Genomic DNA, 18,920 nt, shown 5'->3' on the forward strand with positions numbered 1-18,920 from the left:
TTAATATAAAAAAGGTTACTTTAATAAATTATTGTAAAGTTTGAAATTCATTATATAAAAGGAGTTCTACCTTCTATGACATATTAATCTCATATTATATTTACATCTTTTTAGAGTTTTTAGTTTATTATAAAAAAATTTATAAAATGAAACATATTTTTTAATTAATAAATTTAGATTTATTGTTTTTCTACATGTACTATAGATAATTTAATTTTTATGAGATATAAATTTAATATTTTGAAAAAAATAAAAATTATATTAAATTTATTAAATAATGCATCAAATCGATTATTTAAAACCAAAATGAAACGGGTACGATTTAAATAAAGTTAATAATTATTTAATTTAGATATGCTTTAAATTATTTATAAACTATTTGTAATCTCATAATTGAATTCTCATTATATAACATAAAATCACGATTAATCAAAAGAAATTAAAAATTTATATATCTTTAATACTATTGGACAGTTTCATGTTAGTTATATATATAGGTGGAAACTCTTTTCCGCATTTCCAACTTTCTAGTTGGATGAAAGATACAAGCGATCTATTAACATTTTCTAAGTAGAAACGTTTTTCCCATTCCTCATGTTCACCACCTTGTAATGGGTCGGGAATTAAAATCTTTTGATAAACATCTTACAAAAGAAAACAATATAGTTTTTTATATTGTGATTATGTTTTAATGATATCTAGTTTTTTTTATTTTTTTTATTTTCTTACTTTAGTTCTATGAAAATGAAAAATTCAGTCTTTAGGGGGACGATGAGAGGGAAATTGGTGAATTTCTTCTAATTGTATTTGTTAGAAGAGCAAACATCAACCATTAGAATCACTCATTCAGGCTCCAATACACATCAAACTTTATGATGAAACAAACAGCCCTTTAAAATGGCTCAACTATTTGGAGAACTGTCGTCATGTGCAAGAGATTCCTAAAACTGGGTTTCAGCATAAAGAAAGAAATAGAAAAAGATGAATTCTTTTTTACAACTTCTCATTCAATAGAGAAGTACGTGGACGCACCACCCAGTTATAAATTAAACTTTGGTACAATATTCACTTTTAATACTCCTGATATCTGGTTTTAGCAAAGAAATTTAATGTTGAGTCAGTTTTGAGAATTTGCTTTCTTCTTATTGCGTGGTTAATAATTAACAGAGCTCGGCTGACAAAGCTTAAATTTCTGCCTCCGGAGTTTCCTCTCTTCTGATAGCACTTTTGCAAATCTGTGACAATGCAAAAAAAAAAAAAATATATATATATATATATATATATATATATATATATATATATATATATATATATATATATTTATTTATTTACACCAGATGATATATGACAATAAATAAAAAAATTAATATATATAATGAATATTTTAATACTGAATGATTAACCCATACTCAATTATTTATTAATAATATATATATCGGCCATGTATCTGTCTAGTATTTAAAAGGGAATATACAGCCACAATGTCCGCATGCATACAATAATTTGTGCCATGATATGAGAGATTCACAAATTACCTGGTGAGAGCTTCTTCATTAGTTCCTTCGTTTTCAACTGGTTCAAAAATCCCACTATCTTTGTTAACTCTTGAAACTGGCTTTTGCAAAATATCTTCACCAATTTTTACAAGATCCTCCAAATTCTTCTTGGTTGCTTTGTCTGTTGAAGATGTGTCTCCCCTCAATGTGTCGTTCTGATTCATATATATTTCATTTCAAAATATTGCCTCTACGTCGGTCCAATTACAGTATATATATATGCTCACAAATGAATCTAAATAATCGTTTGAATAATAATTCAATGATGAAGAAAAATTGTGCGAGCAGATTAATATGTTACATGTTTATACTGTACAGTACCTGGATACGAAGGTAGTTGTGTTCACATCTAATGGATCGGAAAATTAAGGACATGTGAAGGTCAACCATATCGCCACTTGCATAAGTAAAGGCATCCACTAATGGAGAATGACCATCTCGATACAGCCACCCAAGGATTCCCCATTTTGCTGCCATTTTTGCACTGTATTTTTTCTCCACTTTTGAAGTACCAGTGCCTAAGGAAAGCACCACATACTTTCCATAGTGTAGGGTTTGTGCTGGCAATGAAGCTGGATCGCCTGGGAAGACTATTCCGGTAGGTTTCATAGCCAGCAACGCCTTTCATCGTTCAGAATTACTTCAAGTCAAAATAGGTTTTGTTTCGATTTATATTTTGCAATTTAAAACATTTGTTACAAATACAAATTTATAGGCCAAATCTTGATACTGGAAAACAGAATTTGCAAAGATCTTAGAAAAATAAACTTGCATCTAGTCCAATATGCCTTATGAAATAAACCCATTTTCTTAATCCTTGAATTACAGGAAGTGCTGTAACAATGTATGGCACTAGAGATAATAATGTCATGAGCACTATCAAAGTATTATATAAGTAGTAATAGCTAATAAAACATAATCCCTGTAATTAATAAAGGCAAGTTATATTATAGCAATTATGAAATAATTAATTCTCTAATATCAAGCATTAGAATCATAAAGGAAAATTAAGGAGGTCACTGGATGAATAAGAAATGAATTTCTTACAGGGTTATTTGCTGCTATACCCCCATCCACAAGGTGGAATTCCCTATCATTTCCTTCAGAATCTTTAGTCCTGAAGTGATAAGCTGGAAAATAAGTTGGAGCTGACGAAGTACTGATGCAAACATCAGATAACAAAGCATTCTTTGATGCATCAGTCTCTGCCTGCAGATATAATATACAGCCCCATTAAAGAAACCTCTTATATGCCATTAAGTAATTACTAGTCCATTGATCAAGTGTCCGTCTCTTATCGCAGAATGTCAGGTATATATTCAATTCTTGACAGCTGATCTTTTTATATTTAAATCTATAGCTCGGAATTTACATTAATTTCAACTCCGGAATATGTACCTCGAAGGTTGAGAAGACGGCAGGTTGAAGTAATTGGATATCAAATGTAGGTATAACTACACGAGTGACAGTCTCGTTTAACCTTCGAGCTCCAAATATTTTTCGAAGTAGCTTCCTAAGGTACTTACCATCGTACTTTGGTCCAACCAAAGCATTCATTCCCATAATCATGTCACTAAAACATGATATATAATCATCAGAATCAGAAAAGTAGAAATGTTTGATCATACAGGAATATGGGTATAGTGATTTTATAGAGGCTTACTATGACTGAGGAAATATTTTAGGAGAATGCTTTAAATAGAAGGGAACTATGTCTTTTGCCATGAATAAGGGGCGCTGGTTTTCGTCAGGAGCTGTCAACATGGTAGCAATTAGACCTCCTGTGCTAGTTCCTGCTATTACGTCGAAGTAATCTGCAATTCGAGCATGTTCACCATCCAATTCCTGCAAGTAATTAAGAATAGAATCAGTGTGATTCAAACATGCCTGGATATTGTGTGATTTTAGGACTAAAACAAATGTAAATACTTGTAATTTGGATTCTAGGAAACTGAGAATTGTTCCTGGAATAATCCCTCTAATGCCTCCCCCATCAATGCTTAGAACTGTGATTCTTTCGCCATATGTTGATGGGTTGATTTCAGCACTCAGGCTACGTGAGGTCATGTTCGTTCCAATTTCTTTTACCTACTATACATGCAATTTCGATTATATAGAGAAGGTCTAATATATATGTATAATTTTTTTCGTAGTAAAGTTTCTAGATTTGCATGAGACAAAAAGATTTTAATTACTTACTGGCTAATTAGCCAGTCAACTGACAAAGATGGGCAGGGTTAGAAGCTGGCAAACATATGTCAGCACTCAAGATGGTTAAGCGATGGAGTGTAATAACATGTCTTCCTCTCTTGAACCTAGAATGTTGGTATCGGTCTTCATGCTGAGTAACTAGGAAGAATAAGATTGGCTGTAGATCATGAAATCTACTGGATCTATCCGGGATAATTATAGAATGGTCACTGAATTTATATTTAGTTTTATCTTAGTTATAAAATTTTAATTTATTTTGTTTTAGTCATCTAGTTTTAATTTTTTTGGAAATTAAAGATTAATACATGGCAAAAATAATTAATAAGAAAAAAGTAATAAACAAACGACATGTCAATTTTTTATTGACAAAATGACTAAATTGGAATTAAAATTAAAATAAAATAAATTAAAATTTTACAATCAAAATGAAACTAAATGCAAAATTAGATGACGATTTATATTATTATCCTGAATCTATGGTGTTATACAGAAAAAATAGATAGTACTATCTAAAACCAAAGAACTTATCGAGTTATTCGTGACTCAATTTGATATTTTTTTTTGTCTGCCCCAATCTTTAAAGTGAGGGTACCGATCTCTCTGTCGATGCTCCCTACTTATCAGTAAGTAACTAGGAGTTATCAAAGTGAAAAAAAGATAACAAAATAATAGATGGAGTATGTAGAAGTAAACTTTTAGATTCCCATAATTATATTAACTATAACTGAATTTAACACTCAATTTCAATTAATTATTTACAATTTTCGACCTAAGATTAGAATACCCTTTTCTATACATAAACAGAAAAAGAAAAATAGGAGTTATAAAAATTAAGCCAGACATGAATTTTAGCCATAAAATTCCTGTGGCGCTCATAATTACCAACAAAACAAATGACTTTATCTTTATCGGCCATGCCCAGCAGAGGCTCCTTTAAGAAGCCATTCTTTTCATTTTGCATTGTACGACTCTTTGATCTTTTATTTGCCAATTTGCAAATGATCCCAGACGCATCACCATGGGAGCAAAGCACTTTCTCTTCTTCTAAGGGCATTAATGATAGATATAGATAGTAGAATGAGAATTTTGAAGTTCGGTCTAACTGGTAGGTTAGCTAATAGATATTTTAGTAATCGAGTTTGGTTGAGAGTGGTAACATATATGTCTAAAGGAAAAAGAAATAAAAATAAAAAAGAGAGAAATTATAAAAAAATTATTCGGTCAAGTTAGAAATTCTTAATATCATTTAATATTTAAATTTAAAACGAACTATTAGTGAAACGGTATTAAAATAAAATAAAATAAAATTACAATAGCATAATATTGAAATATAAAGAAATATTTGCGAAACCTAAGGAGATATTCGTCATTCACCCAAAAAATCTATTTGCTTTTCTTTAGGTACTCAAGCTAGGTAGCACTTGCTTGCAAGCTAAAAGCATAAGAGAGAAAACTAACCAAAGACTATATACGTATGTATGATAGCAATAGTTCAAAAATAACAATCACCCTTTTCATGCATGCGAATTGTCATATACATACTTCCTTTGTTTTGCTTCTTTGATGCAACTTTCTATGTAGTTTTCTTCTTTAGGGTAGCATCTTAAGCAAAGCCTTCTGTGATAATCTTATTTATATAATTACTTGATTAGTATTTTGTTCTTTTCACCATTAATTATAATGATGTTACCGTTTTGCTAATAGTGCGGTAAAAGAGGCTAATCCTCCCTATTTCTTGGTTCGTAATGGCCTAAGCAAAAGCTGTTGAAACAAGCAACTCATTCAATTCTCACTTCTGATATCTTCTTTCCCTCTAGAAGTTCTCTGTGATGCACTCACGCAACTGAAACTAAAGGACTAAATATTTACAGAAAAGGATTCCCTAATTCATCATAATATTAGAGAATTTACCCTAAAACTACAAAGAGGTGATTCTTACATGAAGTAACCTTCCTTTAAACTGGTGGAGCAGAATCGCACAAGTCATTTCCGTTATGTATATATATATATTAATTGAGACATAAATAATTTCTGATATGTATCAATATAGTAATTCTAACATGTGTCAATAACAGACGTATTGATGTGTTGTTATATAATTAATTTATTAACTAATAAGTTATATTTTTTAGTTAACCAATGATATCAAAATCTTATAAAAATATTATTTTAATCATTTTTTATATTATATTAATTAATAAGTAAGTCTTCTAATTGTACGGCAAATTCTAATTCTAAAAAGCAATATATATTACATGCATGATTAGTAAATTAATTAGTAAATATTTAACATAATTCTTATATCTTACTGTATTAATAGAATTTTAAAATATCGAAGATTTTATTACGAACACTTAAAAGTATTTTAAATTATTATTATTATTTAAAATATAATAAATAATGCTGAAATATTTAAAATTTTCTTTATATATGTGCATGTGTGGCAGTGGCAATAAGGTATTCACAAGATGAATACCCTCTTATTAGAAAAAAGAATAAATTAAGATATAGGTAACGTTGCGTTTTAAAACTGCTTCAAATAGAAAAAGCCCTTCTACATGCTTTGCAAAAATGAATTGACGTGCATTATCAATATTTTTAAGATATATGGAATATGTTACACAAATACACTTGAAAATTTTAGAAATCAGATGTAAGGAATCGTGCCACTAATTAAGAAATGTGCTTTGCTAATTTAAGTAACAGAATAACTAGAATGCTGAAACAATATCGGTAGCATATCTATTTCGTTCTTGGTAGAATACTAGAAATAGATAAAAAAAAAACAAGAAAAATGCCAAGGACCATGTCATATCAGACAACAAATGGAGGAAGAGAAGCTAAGATATAGTCAATACATTTTCCATCACTTTTTCCAGTTTTAGCTAGAACATTTGCAGCTAAGTTACCTCCCAAAATTGTCGTGCACAATGCAATGTTTAACAATCTCTTTCAATTTCCAATAACCAGACACATAAGGACACGACCCAGATGATGCCGGAAAGATGTGAATCATAATCAACAACCACCTGTCAGAATTTCTGTTGCCAAGCAAGATGTAGGGCAACTCCACTTGCACATTATTCATCTGCAAGAACAGATACTAAATCTGCGGATAACAGCAAAAGATATATATAAATCCGTAGCCAGAGCGATATGAAACAGTTTCCTGAAATATTTTATGTTGGAATCAGAGAGATAATTCAGTTCTTATTGATCAGAAAGGATTATTCAGAGTTATCTAATTTTTGATAACATAAGTAATACACTTTTACTATGCTTACAGTTACTGAACCAATAATTCATGTAATTTGCAGGAGGCCCTTGAACAAATAGAGCATGAATAAGTTACAAATTACAACCAAAAATGGATTTAATGGCATCCAGAAAAAATACATAGTAGAGGTAAAGAACATGTTGCCCCTGCAATAGAATTTTTAGCACGAGGCAAATTCAATCACATCTAGCTTATGTAAATGGATAGACTTGGGAGGGTTCAGCCATACTTTCTAAATACACATTCAACACTTGGTCAAGATCTCAGCCCCATCTTTTGTTATTAGAATGGTATGCTCAAACTGCGCGGATAGATTACCATCTTCTGTGACAACTGTCCAGTTATCGTTCCACATGACTGGGTTGATGCTACCAATTGTCAGCATTGGCTCTGTACAAAGCCATCATGTCAAAACATTTAAATAAATCAAACAGAGTGACATAAGATAATTCAGTCATTAAAGTCCACACGGAAGAAATTATCTATCTAAATATGAGAGGACCACAATTAAAGTTGTCAATGCAAAGGATGCAATAATATGCATAATTGATCTATCATCTGCGTCTGCAAACACGTCAGGAAGAATAAAACCAAAATCAAAGTAAAATTATTGCTCAGTGACTATGATAACAAAAGCAATCAATACCTTAGGTTCCTACACAACTGGACAAGATCAGATGGCTAGAAATTTCTCTTGTTTAGTAACTGGTGCCTTAGCCTAGTAGTGGTACGAGGGGACCACTATAGAAGTAGGCGCTAGGTTTGAACCTCACCAATGTTAAAAATAACTCTCCCCAATGCTCAAAGAAAAAAGAAAGATTGAGAAGTATTCAGCATTAAGTACCTAAATAAAAATCAAAATTCCTCCTGAACCCAGTTGGTTTCTATTGCTTTGCTCCACTATGTCAGCTTTTTTTATTATTTTAGTTCAAAGAAAAAAAAGATGTGAAAACATAAACCTGTGGCATTCACAAATCCACACCCTCCCACGATAACAATAACAATAAAACAAATTTGAATGGACTATGCAAACTCTGAAGAGAGAGATATACTCGACGAACAAAAGAAAACTATTCTCACTAGTCTCATTAACATATGCTCTCAGCTCCATAAACTTTATCAAACAACATATTTCAATTCATCTCTGTGGAGATGCAGTAGCCCTGAATTCATTTTGACTAAAAAAGCAAATTTCAATGGATATTGGTATTGAATACCAGAAGCATGCCATTTAATGAAAATTATGATATGCATGTTTACCGATTGTAAAGGTTTGATTCAACATCATGCGCCCACCATCATTGTTTCCTGAAAGAAGACATCAGTTTCAGTGTTATTATTTTGATAAGGGGTAAGAATGCATCCAGTAGAAAATAAGGGCCAGTGTGAAGGAGCTTTTCCTTCCCATTTCCCATTGCAACTATGCTACCAGGGTCTGAACCTGGCAATTTTCCAATATAACATTAACGAAAAAAAAGATATTTGAAGTTCTAAAATTTCAGATTTTGGGTATCTTTGCAGAATGGCAGAGCGAATATGTTTACGCCTTGCTCTTTGAAACCAATTATAAAGTAAATTTCGGCAGTGTTAAGAAAAAAAATAATAATTATGGTAAATCTGCTTAATATTGTTTAATGCAAACTGTCAAGGAGTATCCCAACAATTAAAATACAGGTACAATGTTCAGTTAGATGCAGCTTCACCATGAGTTTCGTGCAAAGTCTTCATTTAGTCTCTCAGAATGTTTAGTTATCAACAAGAATACCCTATAACCAAGTTCCAAATGGTTATATTTAATATGTCGCTGAATGATAAAATGGGCATAGAGATATGATCAAGTATGTCAAAGAAATTAGCCAAAACCACACCAGAAAACAAAAACATAGACAATAAATTACAAAGCTTAGGGTAAGTACTGTAGTGTAGAATAACTGGATCGGCATGGAAGACACGCCCAACACCATGGCCAACAAATTGTCGAACAACACCATAGCGATGTTTATCTGCATAGGCACTTGGAAAGAAAAGCAAATCAAGACAAAAATAAAAATAAAATATGTGCATGTATGCCTATTATTTGTGAACTGCTGCAAGCATGTTGACTCACTGCAGTACATGTAACACTAACAAGAGAAATAGAGCTATTCATTCAACTTGAGAGCTTCTGGAAGAATTCTCATATTCCTCAAGTGCTCATTGGATATTAGGCCAGGAATTGATTAAATTATCATTTAATAAACTACCAAGTACATCATTTGATTCACTTAATGAGCACAGAATAAAGCTAAAACCAATGAAATAAATGCAGAAAAAAATCAAATGGCGACCATGGAAGTAAACTATCTATTTTCAAAATTGTAAATCTCTGCAGGGTCAAAAAGAAACTGCACAAATTGAATGGGCAGGTTACAAAAGAAGACGCCATACTGTATTGTGTGGCCGATTTTCTTATACTCCACTCCTGGTGCACATATTGATATTGCTTTATCAAGGCATTCTTTTGTTACCTAAAGCAAAATAAAATAAGCATAAGACTAAGACAAAGAAACTCATATGACACAACTAAGCAAATCAAACAAGTATTCCTCACAATAGACTCGTAGGAATTTAACAGTGAAAGCATGTAAAAGTCTGAGTAACACATGTAGCTTATAACGGCAATGTTCAATTTCATCAAGCAATGGCAGAATCCAGTTTAAAAGTACTATATTAAGGCTCCAGAGTATATGATGATCATTATAAGAGAACTAAATTAATGACTCAGTTCCATTATGTTTATGCTATGTAACCCTAAGATATGGACAGAAACAAAATAGTTGTTGTTCACAAGAGAAGGACATGAATGATTATGTAAGAAACAACTGAATTAAGTTACAAGTATGGGGTAAGAAAAATATTAAAATGAATATACAGTGATGGTGAAAGTACAGTCCTCATTAAGCACTCCACTCTTAACAGTTACATGATGTCCCCAAGTGGCTACAGATTGTCCATGCCAAATTTTAGGTTGGAAACTGTATAATCTTCTTAGACATATGCCTGTAAGGTGAAGACAACTGTCCAAAATGACGAAATATATATCAAGACTGACTGTGCATTTACTATTTAATTACATCCTCTTCACCCTCCTCGCAGTAGCTCCTTTTCTCTCCATTTTAGCATCAGAAAAGTCATATTAGAAACATATAAGGAAACTTTCTTGTGAAACAGGGTAAGTTTTCATGACAATCTACCTATTCAAAGAGACACTGTGATTTGCAAGCTAATCAAATTACCAAATGAAGTTGCATATTTGAATTATAAACAAGAAGATCCATTTAAATCTGCAAAGTTTACCACCTGAACCAAATTTCTGGCTTGATCATCAACGTCGCCACAGAAGAAAGTTGAAGATGTATCGCCATGATAACCCTAATATCACAATCAGTCAAGTGAATAAATTCTTGAAGAATACGCAGTAAAAGAAACAATTTCAAAAGTCAAAAATACTGAGAATATACAGATAGCTAAGTAATGAACTCTTAAATTCTAAGAATATACAAATAGCTAAGTAGCTAAGTAGTATTTTCATGCATAACGCAGAACTTCTAAAAAAAATTGGAAAGATGCTTACATTTAGATAAACTGTAACATCAATATTGATAATATCCCCATCCTGGAAAAGAGTGCAAGTAATGTTTACAAATTCACGGGAACAATAACCTAACTACATTAAATGAAGAAATATTGAGAGGTTAAATAGCTAGGACCTCAAGGGCACGAGAGTCTGGTATGCCATGGCAAATGCACTCATTCACTGATGTGCAGACACTCTTAGGAAATCCACCATAGCCAAGAGGCGAAGGATATGCTCCATTGTCAATAATCATCTGGTGAACTGCTTCATCAATGTCATCTGTCTTCACGCCTGGCTGCCAAAAGAAGCAACAATTAGAAAATTGAATACACTGAGCAGCTTTCTTTAGCAATGCATAATCTATATCTTTTGCTTCCCAACAAGCCTACTCATTAACTAAAAAGGACACGACCACTAAACTATATTAATATAATAAACACAGGTTAATAGTTATAAAAAAATTAATTAAAATTATAGAATTTGATGCCTAAAGGCTGAAAGTGCTCAGCAGCAGAATTTTTGTTTGTGCAAGCTTATCTGTAGCATGGTAACTACCCTTTTTCAAAAGCAAATAATTCTTATGCTACCTTCACTAGTGTCCCAGCATATTCAAGGACCTGTGCAGCAAGCTTTCCAGAAGCTCTCATGCATTCTATCCCCCTCTCGTCATGCACTTCAGGTCCACTTGCAATCCCAGGTGGTTGCCGAGAATTAACATAGGGAGGTCGTTGTATATGATTTGGGACAGGCCGACAAGGAGATATCTTTCCTGGCCTTAGTCGTTTACGCTTATTGTTTGTCCCTTCATCCTCATTTCTGCTCATTTTCAACCATGGATTAATCAAATGTATGATTTATCCAGATCTCCGTCTCTGCAACATTTATTATGTGCATGCACGTCGTACAAGTATGCATTATAAGAAAGTAATATTGATGCATGATTTTTTCATTCTACCATGTCCAGTAAAAAGCATCAAAACCATGCAAAGCATTAACATAGTGGTTTCAGACGTTTATGCTTGTTGTTTGTCACTTCATCCTCATTTCTATAATTTCAGCCATCTATTAATCAAATGTACCCAGACCTTCGTGTCTGTACATGAGTTTGTGTCTCAGTGTGTGCATGTATGCCTTATAAGTATGCATAATATGAAAGTAATATTGATGTGCAATTTTTTCATTCCATCACGTCCAATAAGAAGACACAAAACCAAGAAAAATATCAAATATAGTGGGCATGAAGATATAAAGAATTTAAGCAAAAAATCCAACACTAATGCAGGAGGAATGAAAGCTCTTCAGTCTATCAGTAAATTAAAGTGACATGGACCAGAATTCACACATGTTTGCACAGGCACATGCATGCATGTCTACTTGGACTTAAAGGTGCTGCAAAATTTACAGAGAACAGCATGGGATAGTGCATCTCAGAAATCCATTATATTATTAGTATGAGAGTAATTTCATCACAGACAGAAGGGTAACAAAAATAGAATAGAAAACCCTTGCAAAAACAATGTTCCATCGCTTACCTTCTACTGAAAAGAAGATCAGTTAAGCCAGAAAGTCCTCTAGATAGTTGCATCGACACATGTTTTCTTCCTGTTTAAGGAATTAAAAAGAGCAAAAGTAAAAAATAATAATAATAATAATAATAATAACAATATTGTCATAGAACTAATAGCCAAAAGATGTAAGCAACAACTTCTGCTACCAAACTTATAGTAGGTTCGCTAGAATATTGACTTGAGTAGGTTTTAAGAAAAAAATGTCACTAAAAGCAGTGTCACAAGTTAGGTAAAACATAGCATGTAAAGAAGTTTCAGATATAGCATCCCGGACAAATGATAAGGAACATCATAAAGCTTTTAGATTCTCATAACCCTCCAAGAAAAGCAAAAACAGCACCTAGTAGAACATTATTATCTGAAGTTCACTTAAATCGAGAACGATTTGGCAAAGGCCATTGTTCAGCTCTTCAGTAAGTCTGAAAAGCATAATAAGGAGCGAATAATTAGAAGAAATCCATTAAACTGGAAGCCCATAGGACTGAATCATTTCAAATAATCTCTATGACCCCTTGTCAAAAGTTAAGTTTCTTCATTCTAAGCAAATGGGATACAACTTTCCTTATTTCATTTTGTTTGTTTCCCATCATCAAAATGTAAAATTAATTAACGACTTCAATCCTAGCGACACAGTCAAGTATGGAAACTCCATCAATCATAGGATGCTAAGGAAAGTTGACTGCTCCAAATCATAGGCACATGTGCAACCCTATGTCATGAATTGAAGTCACCTGTAAACCAACTCAACAAATAGTGGGAGCTATTTGACATTCAGAAGTACGTATATGAATATAAACCAAAGGACTCCACAAAACAGTTTTTAACAGTCAACACTTTTGCATGAAGTGGCTACATTCAAATCTTAAGACCTGTAACCTTTTCATTGCAAGTTCAATATTTCTATCAATGAACTGGAAGATCATCTCTTTGGCTATAAAAAGACTAATAATTGGCCCTCAAAATTTGTAACCTTTTCATTAAACAGAGAAAAAAAGAAGAATGAGAGTGTTATCAGTGAACAATATAATCACTTAGTGAGCACAAAAATACCAAAACCTTAATAGTCCTTTAAAAACCTAATACACTCCTCATAAACTAAAATATATGCGCGCTCTCTACTTCAGGAAACAACCTTATACACATTACTATCATACTAAAATGGTACTATGTTGCAGCCGACAAGTGCGAACTTTACACTAATCTAATTAAACAGGACAACTGTAACAGAGCTCCATAACATTGTTGCACTCCAACAGTAGCTAACAAAACCTTAATTCAGCCATTCTATTAGCTAATGAAGCCTTGCACGAAACTCCAGACAAACTGGAGTATGTCAAACATACATCCCATAATAATGTCTTGTGAAATGAGATAATTCCACAGAAAGAGCTTCAATATTCTCATTTAGTTTAATTGAATAAGTACTCTCATAAAAGCCTATTCAGCGCCACAAGAAATTCTAATACTGTTTCTTTCTGAAAAGCCGAACATTCTATTTCACATATAATCAAAAGCAAGAAATGGTCCAAAGGAAAAGAATCAAAATGATTGTAAAGATGGTAAATTCCCAAGCCGGGTAATGAATATTTTAATGAAAGATCAAATTTTCAGCTACCAACAACTAAACTAATGCATAAGAAATTGAAACACAATTACAGATTATGAACCTTTAATGAGAAGAAGAAATAAAATGAACAGACCTGGATCGTAGTGAAAGAGCTTAGAAAGAGGATGTTTTGATTGGATAAAACAATCTCCTACAAGAGAATATATGAGTCTTTGCTGCAGAGAGGAGGCGCCTACCATTTTCTTTTTCTCTCTTTCTTTCAGAACTCTTTTCTGCTCCTCTCTGGTTTCTGGTTTATCCGTTATACTCCACTTACACTATGGTGGATCTATTTTCTGATGGCCCATCTCAGGCCCATTCAGTTTTTTCCCCAATCTAGTGCTTGTCCTACTCCATGTGGAATCCTTGGTTAAGCCCAACTGACTTTTGTTTTCCTTTTAACTCATAGAGACCGCCAGTATAGTAATATCTTCGAAATACAGAGCAAGAGACTGATACTTTCTATGATTTTTCTTTTCTTTGCTTCTCTTCTTTGTTTTTAGTTTATTGAGAGGTTCAACTCAACGGGCTGAGATTATACAAAGAAGCAGCCATCTTTCGATACTTGTATAAAGTTAAAAACACACCAATATGTGAGAAAATACTTGAATCTAATACCTTTCACGTAAAGAAGACAAATATTGTTTAGCAGAATATCACCCGGGTCTGGTGAGATTATCAACTCGGCCGAATTTCGAACCATTTTTATAAAAATAAATTTTTTATCTAAACTTGATTTATACACTATAACTAATAAAAAGATGATACGTGTATGTATGAGTATTTTATATTTTTATATTAAATGATTGACATATTTTTCATCACTTAAAGCTCATAGATATATGTCAATCATCTATTGTTTCAGGGTGTAGTTAGAAACTACCTTAAGCCTATATAATAATTTTCTTTTAAAAAATTAACTAAAATGTATTGTTGATATGGCACATTATGGATTGGATCATCCATTAGATGTCTTTATTTCTTTTAATGTACGAGCGTGTTATTTTATAAATATAAGGCAAAATCCATTATTAAGCTCTTAAATATTTTTGTTTTATTTTTTTGAGCCTTTGAATTTTGAGTTTATTTTATTGAGCTTTTGAATATTTTTATTTTTAGTTTTATTAAAGATCTCTTATACATATTTCATGAGATTATTATTTGTTCAATTGAGTATTTGTACTTTTATTTTTATTTTAATTAAGGACCATTAAGTACTCAACACAAGTAAAAATAAAAATACAATAGCTCAATGAAATAAAATAAAAATTGAAGGACTCAATAAATAAAATTGAAAAATTTAAGGGCTTAAAAATACATTTTGCCTAAATATAAAACTCATTTATAGTTTTATTTGCTGTTTTGACATTATTATTAGAAACATGTAAATACTTCAAGTAATTACACAGTTGTCATAATTTTCTTGAGTTTGAAATTCTTATTATTGTAATGAGATTGAAGGGTATGGAGACATCCTTTATCGCCATGTATTACATGATGTTTGCATGTAATCAAAATGATCCGATTAGAACAACTGAACAAAGCACTTAGGAGACAGTGAAGCTCCACATTTACACATAGAATAAAAGAATTAAATCTATATGGAACTCGGGAGTTTATTATGTCCCTCTCCTGAAGGTCTGAAATCGTGGCTGCTGCATGATGCGAGAGGTGTGGCTTATCCCAGAGTAGAGATATTGTTGTTTTCTTTTGGCTTTTGCCTCGTTTTCTATATATAAAAAGAAACAAGAACTGACTCCTATGCAACTCTGGAGTTTTTATCTCTTGAATTCTGTGGCATTTAAGTTTCACAATCTCTATTCTAACAGAAATTTTGTTTATAATTAATAAGGAAATAAGAAGTTGAAATAGGAATGATATTATGATGAAAGCTCAATTTGTATGTAAATGCAGCAAACGAGTAGCCCTAATTGCGAGGTATTCAAAGTTTGGCCAGATAATGATTCATTTGAGTTGGTTTATTAAATTAAATGAGTTGAGTTTATAAACTCTATTAGTAAACAAGCAGAGTCTATATTTATTAGTGATTTCCTTGTTTAAACTCACAACTTGACTCTTATTTATAAGTTTTGAACAAGCTCGTGAACTAATTTGTTTAAAAACTCAAAAACTAGTTCATAAATTGATTCATTTATATGAGTTTAAGTGTGAAAGCCTGATCTAGAAAAACGGTCCAATAAGGGTGGAAAGTGGACGCTGGTACAAGGATAGGATGCTGGACAATGAGCGATTTCTGAGAGACTTCTAGGATGAAAACACTCTAAGGTACAAATGTACATGAATGAATGGAATTAGACATCGAAATGGAACGAAGAATAGTTGATAACATATATGTAAAGAGTTAGAAATAATCATATAAATGCGTCTTTTGGTTGTTTGGCTGTAGATTTGCAGGAACTTCAAAGTTAAACGTGCTTGGTTTAGTGAAGGTTTAGAGAAATTTTAGAATGGGTGATCTCCTGGAAAGTTCTCGAACCCGCCAAAAGGATAAAATCGTGAAGCCAGTGGAGAGCTAAAACAAATAATATCTTATATGATCTGATTTCGGATCATTACATTAAGAATTGACTCATGAGTCAATTTATTTGTAAGTTTGTCGAGAGCTCGACAATTAGCTCATTTATAACTTGAAAGTACTCCTATTTATTTTCTTTTTAATATTTTTATTTTATATTTTTAAGAAAACATTTCCTTTTTATATGAATTTATGAAAACATTGTAAAATAAATATTTACTAGATATACATGTCCAATAATGATTAATGTGAACCGTTTCTAACTTAAAGTGAAGTATATAGTAACTAAATTAATTCGTTTTTTTATTTTCTTAGACGTTTGAATGTAATATACTGGCTGTATTAATAATGTAAAGTCACAAATAGAATAAGTTGTATTCTAATTTGCTGGTATTGTTATTGTTTTTGAGTGTTCCGTTTTATATATGATTGATGTTTATTTTCAGATTTCTTTTATTAGTTATCGTCCGTAGTAGGTTTAAATATAACTTATTTATTATTTATTTTAATTAAAAAGATTTATGATTATATATTTCATAAGTCTAAATTTGAATTCTAAAATGAGTTTGAGTTTAAATTTAAATTTGAATTTATACTTATAACCAAGCTAATTTATAAGTAATTTCAAACTTTACTCCGACTCAAAAATAAAAAAATATTATTAAACTGAATTCAATTCATTTTAAATAAGTCGACTTTAAACATTTAAAAACTTGATTTAACTCGGTTTGACTTTATTATTTATATAAATTTTTTAATATTAAAAACTAATTGAAAAAGAAATTAAACTAACAGTGATTTACCAAACAACAGAAGATTACGAAGCTAAATTGTCATTTTCAATTAAAAGAATGAGGGATTTTGGTTAGGAGGTTTTGTGTAGTTGATAGTTATTTCTTACTAAATAATTAGTTATTAGCTGCATTTATCATCCGAACCAAATATATCTAATATTAATTCCGATTGCAATATTAATAAATGTAATGCATATTAAATAATCATAATTATCAACTAATTTTTAGAGCTAATTTCACATGTTTACTTATATATTTTCTTTTCAACAACTAAATCTCTAAGAAATCATATCTTGCACTTTAAGAAAGAAAATATAGGCCAACTAAAGAATGAGTTTGTTTATATTGTCATTTGTAAAAATACAAAAAAAAATTCTACAATTTAATTCTTTTCTATTTGAAAGTAAAAAAATAGCTACAATATTATAGCATACATTTGAATAGACCTATGAATTGCTAAAAAATAAAAATAAATAAAAGACCACTTCGGCACATTTCTGTACCATCCCCATTATTGTTATATTTATTTATTTATGTGCTGACATCAGAAGATAAAATAGTATGTCTGTGCAACCGTACATCATGCAGCTTTTTTCTTTTTTCTTTTTTCTAGACCTCCAAGTTGGAATTCTAGACTTTATTTTTCTTTTAAAATCTTATCCCAAAAGGAAAAATATTTTATTTTACATTATAATAAAATAATAATAATCTTCGTAAAGAGTTTTTAAAGTAAAGAAAAAAAGATTTTGGCTTGGGTTTCTGATGGAACATTATTGCTTGATAATTTAAGTAGACCCACAAAAACATCATCACACTTTTTTCAAAGTTTTTCAGAGAAAAACATTATGACCCTTTTGACTAAAGCTCTATTCCTTCTTCAGGAAAAATAGTATTAATTCTTAAGAACCATATGGGATAAGATGGATGGTGGACCAAAATAAACTCTGGCTGTACATATTTTTTGTGCATGTGGTTAGACACATTATCATTTTCAGAGAAAACCTTCTTTGATTGAAGAAAAGTTTTTGTCCCTAATAAGCTTCACTACCACTCAAAAAAAGAAGAAAAATCATAACCCTATATGTGCAAATGTCATGCACAAGACAAGTGAAAGCCCTGGAAAATGAAAGGTGCATATATAATTCCAAGCTTCAATTTCATATCAAATTCGGGCATTTGCTCGTTGCTCAAGAGGGAACCCTTATTTTATTTTTGGCTGAAAGGGGTTTGTCTTTTGTTTCTAAGTTTCGAGAAATTTTTAAAAATCATGCTAACTGAAAAATTAGCGAGAGCAAAATGATGATTAATGTGGTTGTTTTTCTTCAAGTATAATTATTCTTTTTTGTTATCATAATGAACCGATGAGGCCCCCCCTGGACCGTACCCCGTCCCGCAGAAAATGCGGCCATGTCCACGCCACAACGACCTGTCGTTCTCTGGTGACTCTCCAAAAAAAGGGACAAATTTTGGAATCCGATGCGTGGAGATACTTTTGGGTCAGTCATTATGACAGTAGGTCTCCGTCCTTACCCATGTTGTGGGGGCACCTCTTTCTTCTTCTGTTTTTTCTTTTCTTTTCCTTTTTTCTTTTAAGAAGAAGAAGTGTTATCTACATTTTGCTTCGTTTATAATATCCTGTTTAACATAAATTTCTTCACAAAATCATCTTTCATAAGCTGCTAATTAGATTCTTACATCATTCTCTCTCTTATTAACTTCCATTTCTTTTCCATGTAAACCTTTTTTCTTTTTATTT

At 31.5% G+C, this 18,920-nt stretch overlaps 2 protein-coding genes across 4 annotated transcripts; both read right to left on the bottom strand.

The window, feature by feature from the left end:
- Window positions 1-845: 845 nt before the first annotated feature.
- On the bottom strand, window positions 846-5,304 carry LOC8262872 (patatin-like protein 5). 2 transcript variants are annotated; one of them, XM_048376419.1, is made up of 7 exons: window positions 4,666-5,304; window positions 3,220-3,401; window positions 2,955-3,129; window positions 2,604-2,765; window positions 1,878-2,177; window positions 1,536-1,711; window positions 846-1,235 (listed from the first exon to the last, which is right to left on the bottom strand). In XM_048376419.1, exons 1-7 carry the CDS (start codon window positions 4,819-4,821, stop codon window positions 1,154-1,156), a joined length of 1,233 nt encoding a protein of 410 aa, XP_048232376.1. In that variant the 5' UTR covers window positions 4,822-5,304; the 3' UTR covers window positions 846-1,153. The 2 variants fall into 2 exon arrangements, with proteins under 2 accessions (XP_048232376.1, XP_002523558.1); XM_002523512.4 differs by lacking the exon at window positions 4,666-5,304 and adding an exon at window positions 3,486-3,639.
- A 1,640-nt stretch (window positions 5,305-6,944) lies between these two features.
- Window positions 6,945-14,243, bottom strand: LOC8262873 (methionine aminopeptidase 1D, chloroplastic/mitochondrial). 2 transcript variants are annotated; one of them, XM_002523513.4, is made up of 10 exons: window positions 13,929-14,113; window positions 12,193-12,262; window positions 11,248-11,476; window positions 10,794-10,955; window positions 10,658-10,699; window positions 10,384-10,455; window positions 9,472-9,551; window positions 8,961-9,058; window positions 8,305-8,352; window positions 6,945-7,434 (listed from the first exon to the last, which is right to left on the bottom strand). In XM_002523513.4, exons 1-10 carry the CDS (start codon window positions 14,032-14,034, stop codon window positions 7,289-7,291), a joined length of 1,053 nt encoding a protein of 350 aa, XP_002523559.2. In that variant the 5' UTR covers window positions 14,035-14,113; the 3' UTR covers window positions 6,945-7,288. The 2 variants fall into 2 exon arrangements, with proteins under 2 accessions (XP_002523559.2, XP_048233040.1); XM_048377083.1 differs by having other exon boundaries at window positions 7,343-7,434; window positions 8,943-9,058; window positions 13,929-14,243.
- Window positions 14,244-18,920: the final 4,677 nt, after the last annotated feature.

This window comes from Ricinus communis, chromosome 7 (genome assembly GCF_019578655.1).
Source record: "Ricinus communis isolate WT05 ecotype wild-type chromosome 7, ASM1957865v1, whole genome shotgun sequence".
Lineage (NCBI taxonomy): Eukaryota > Viridiplantae > Streptophyta > Magnoliopsida > Malpighiales > Euphorbiaceae > Ricinus > Ricinus communis.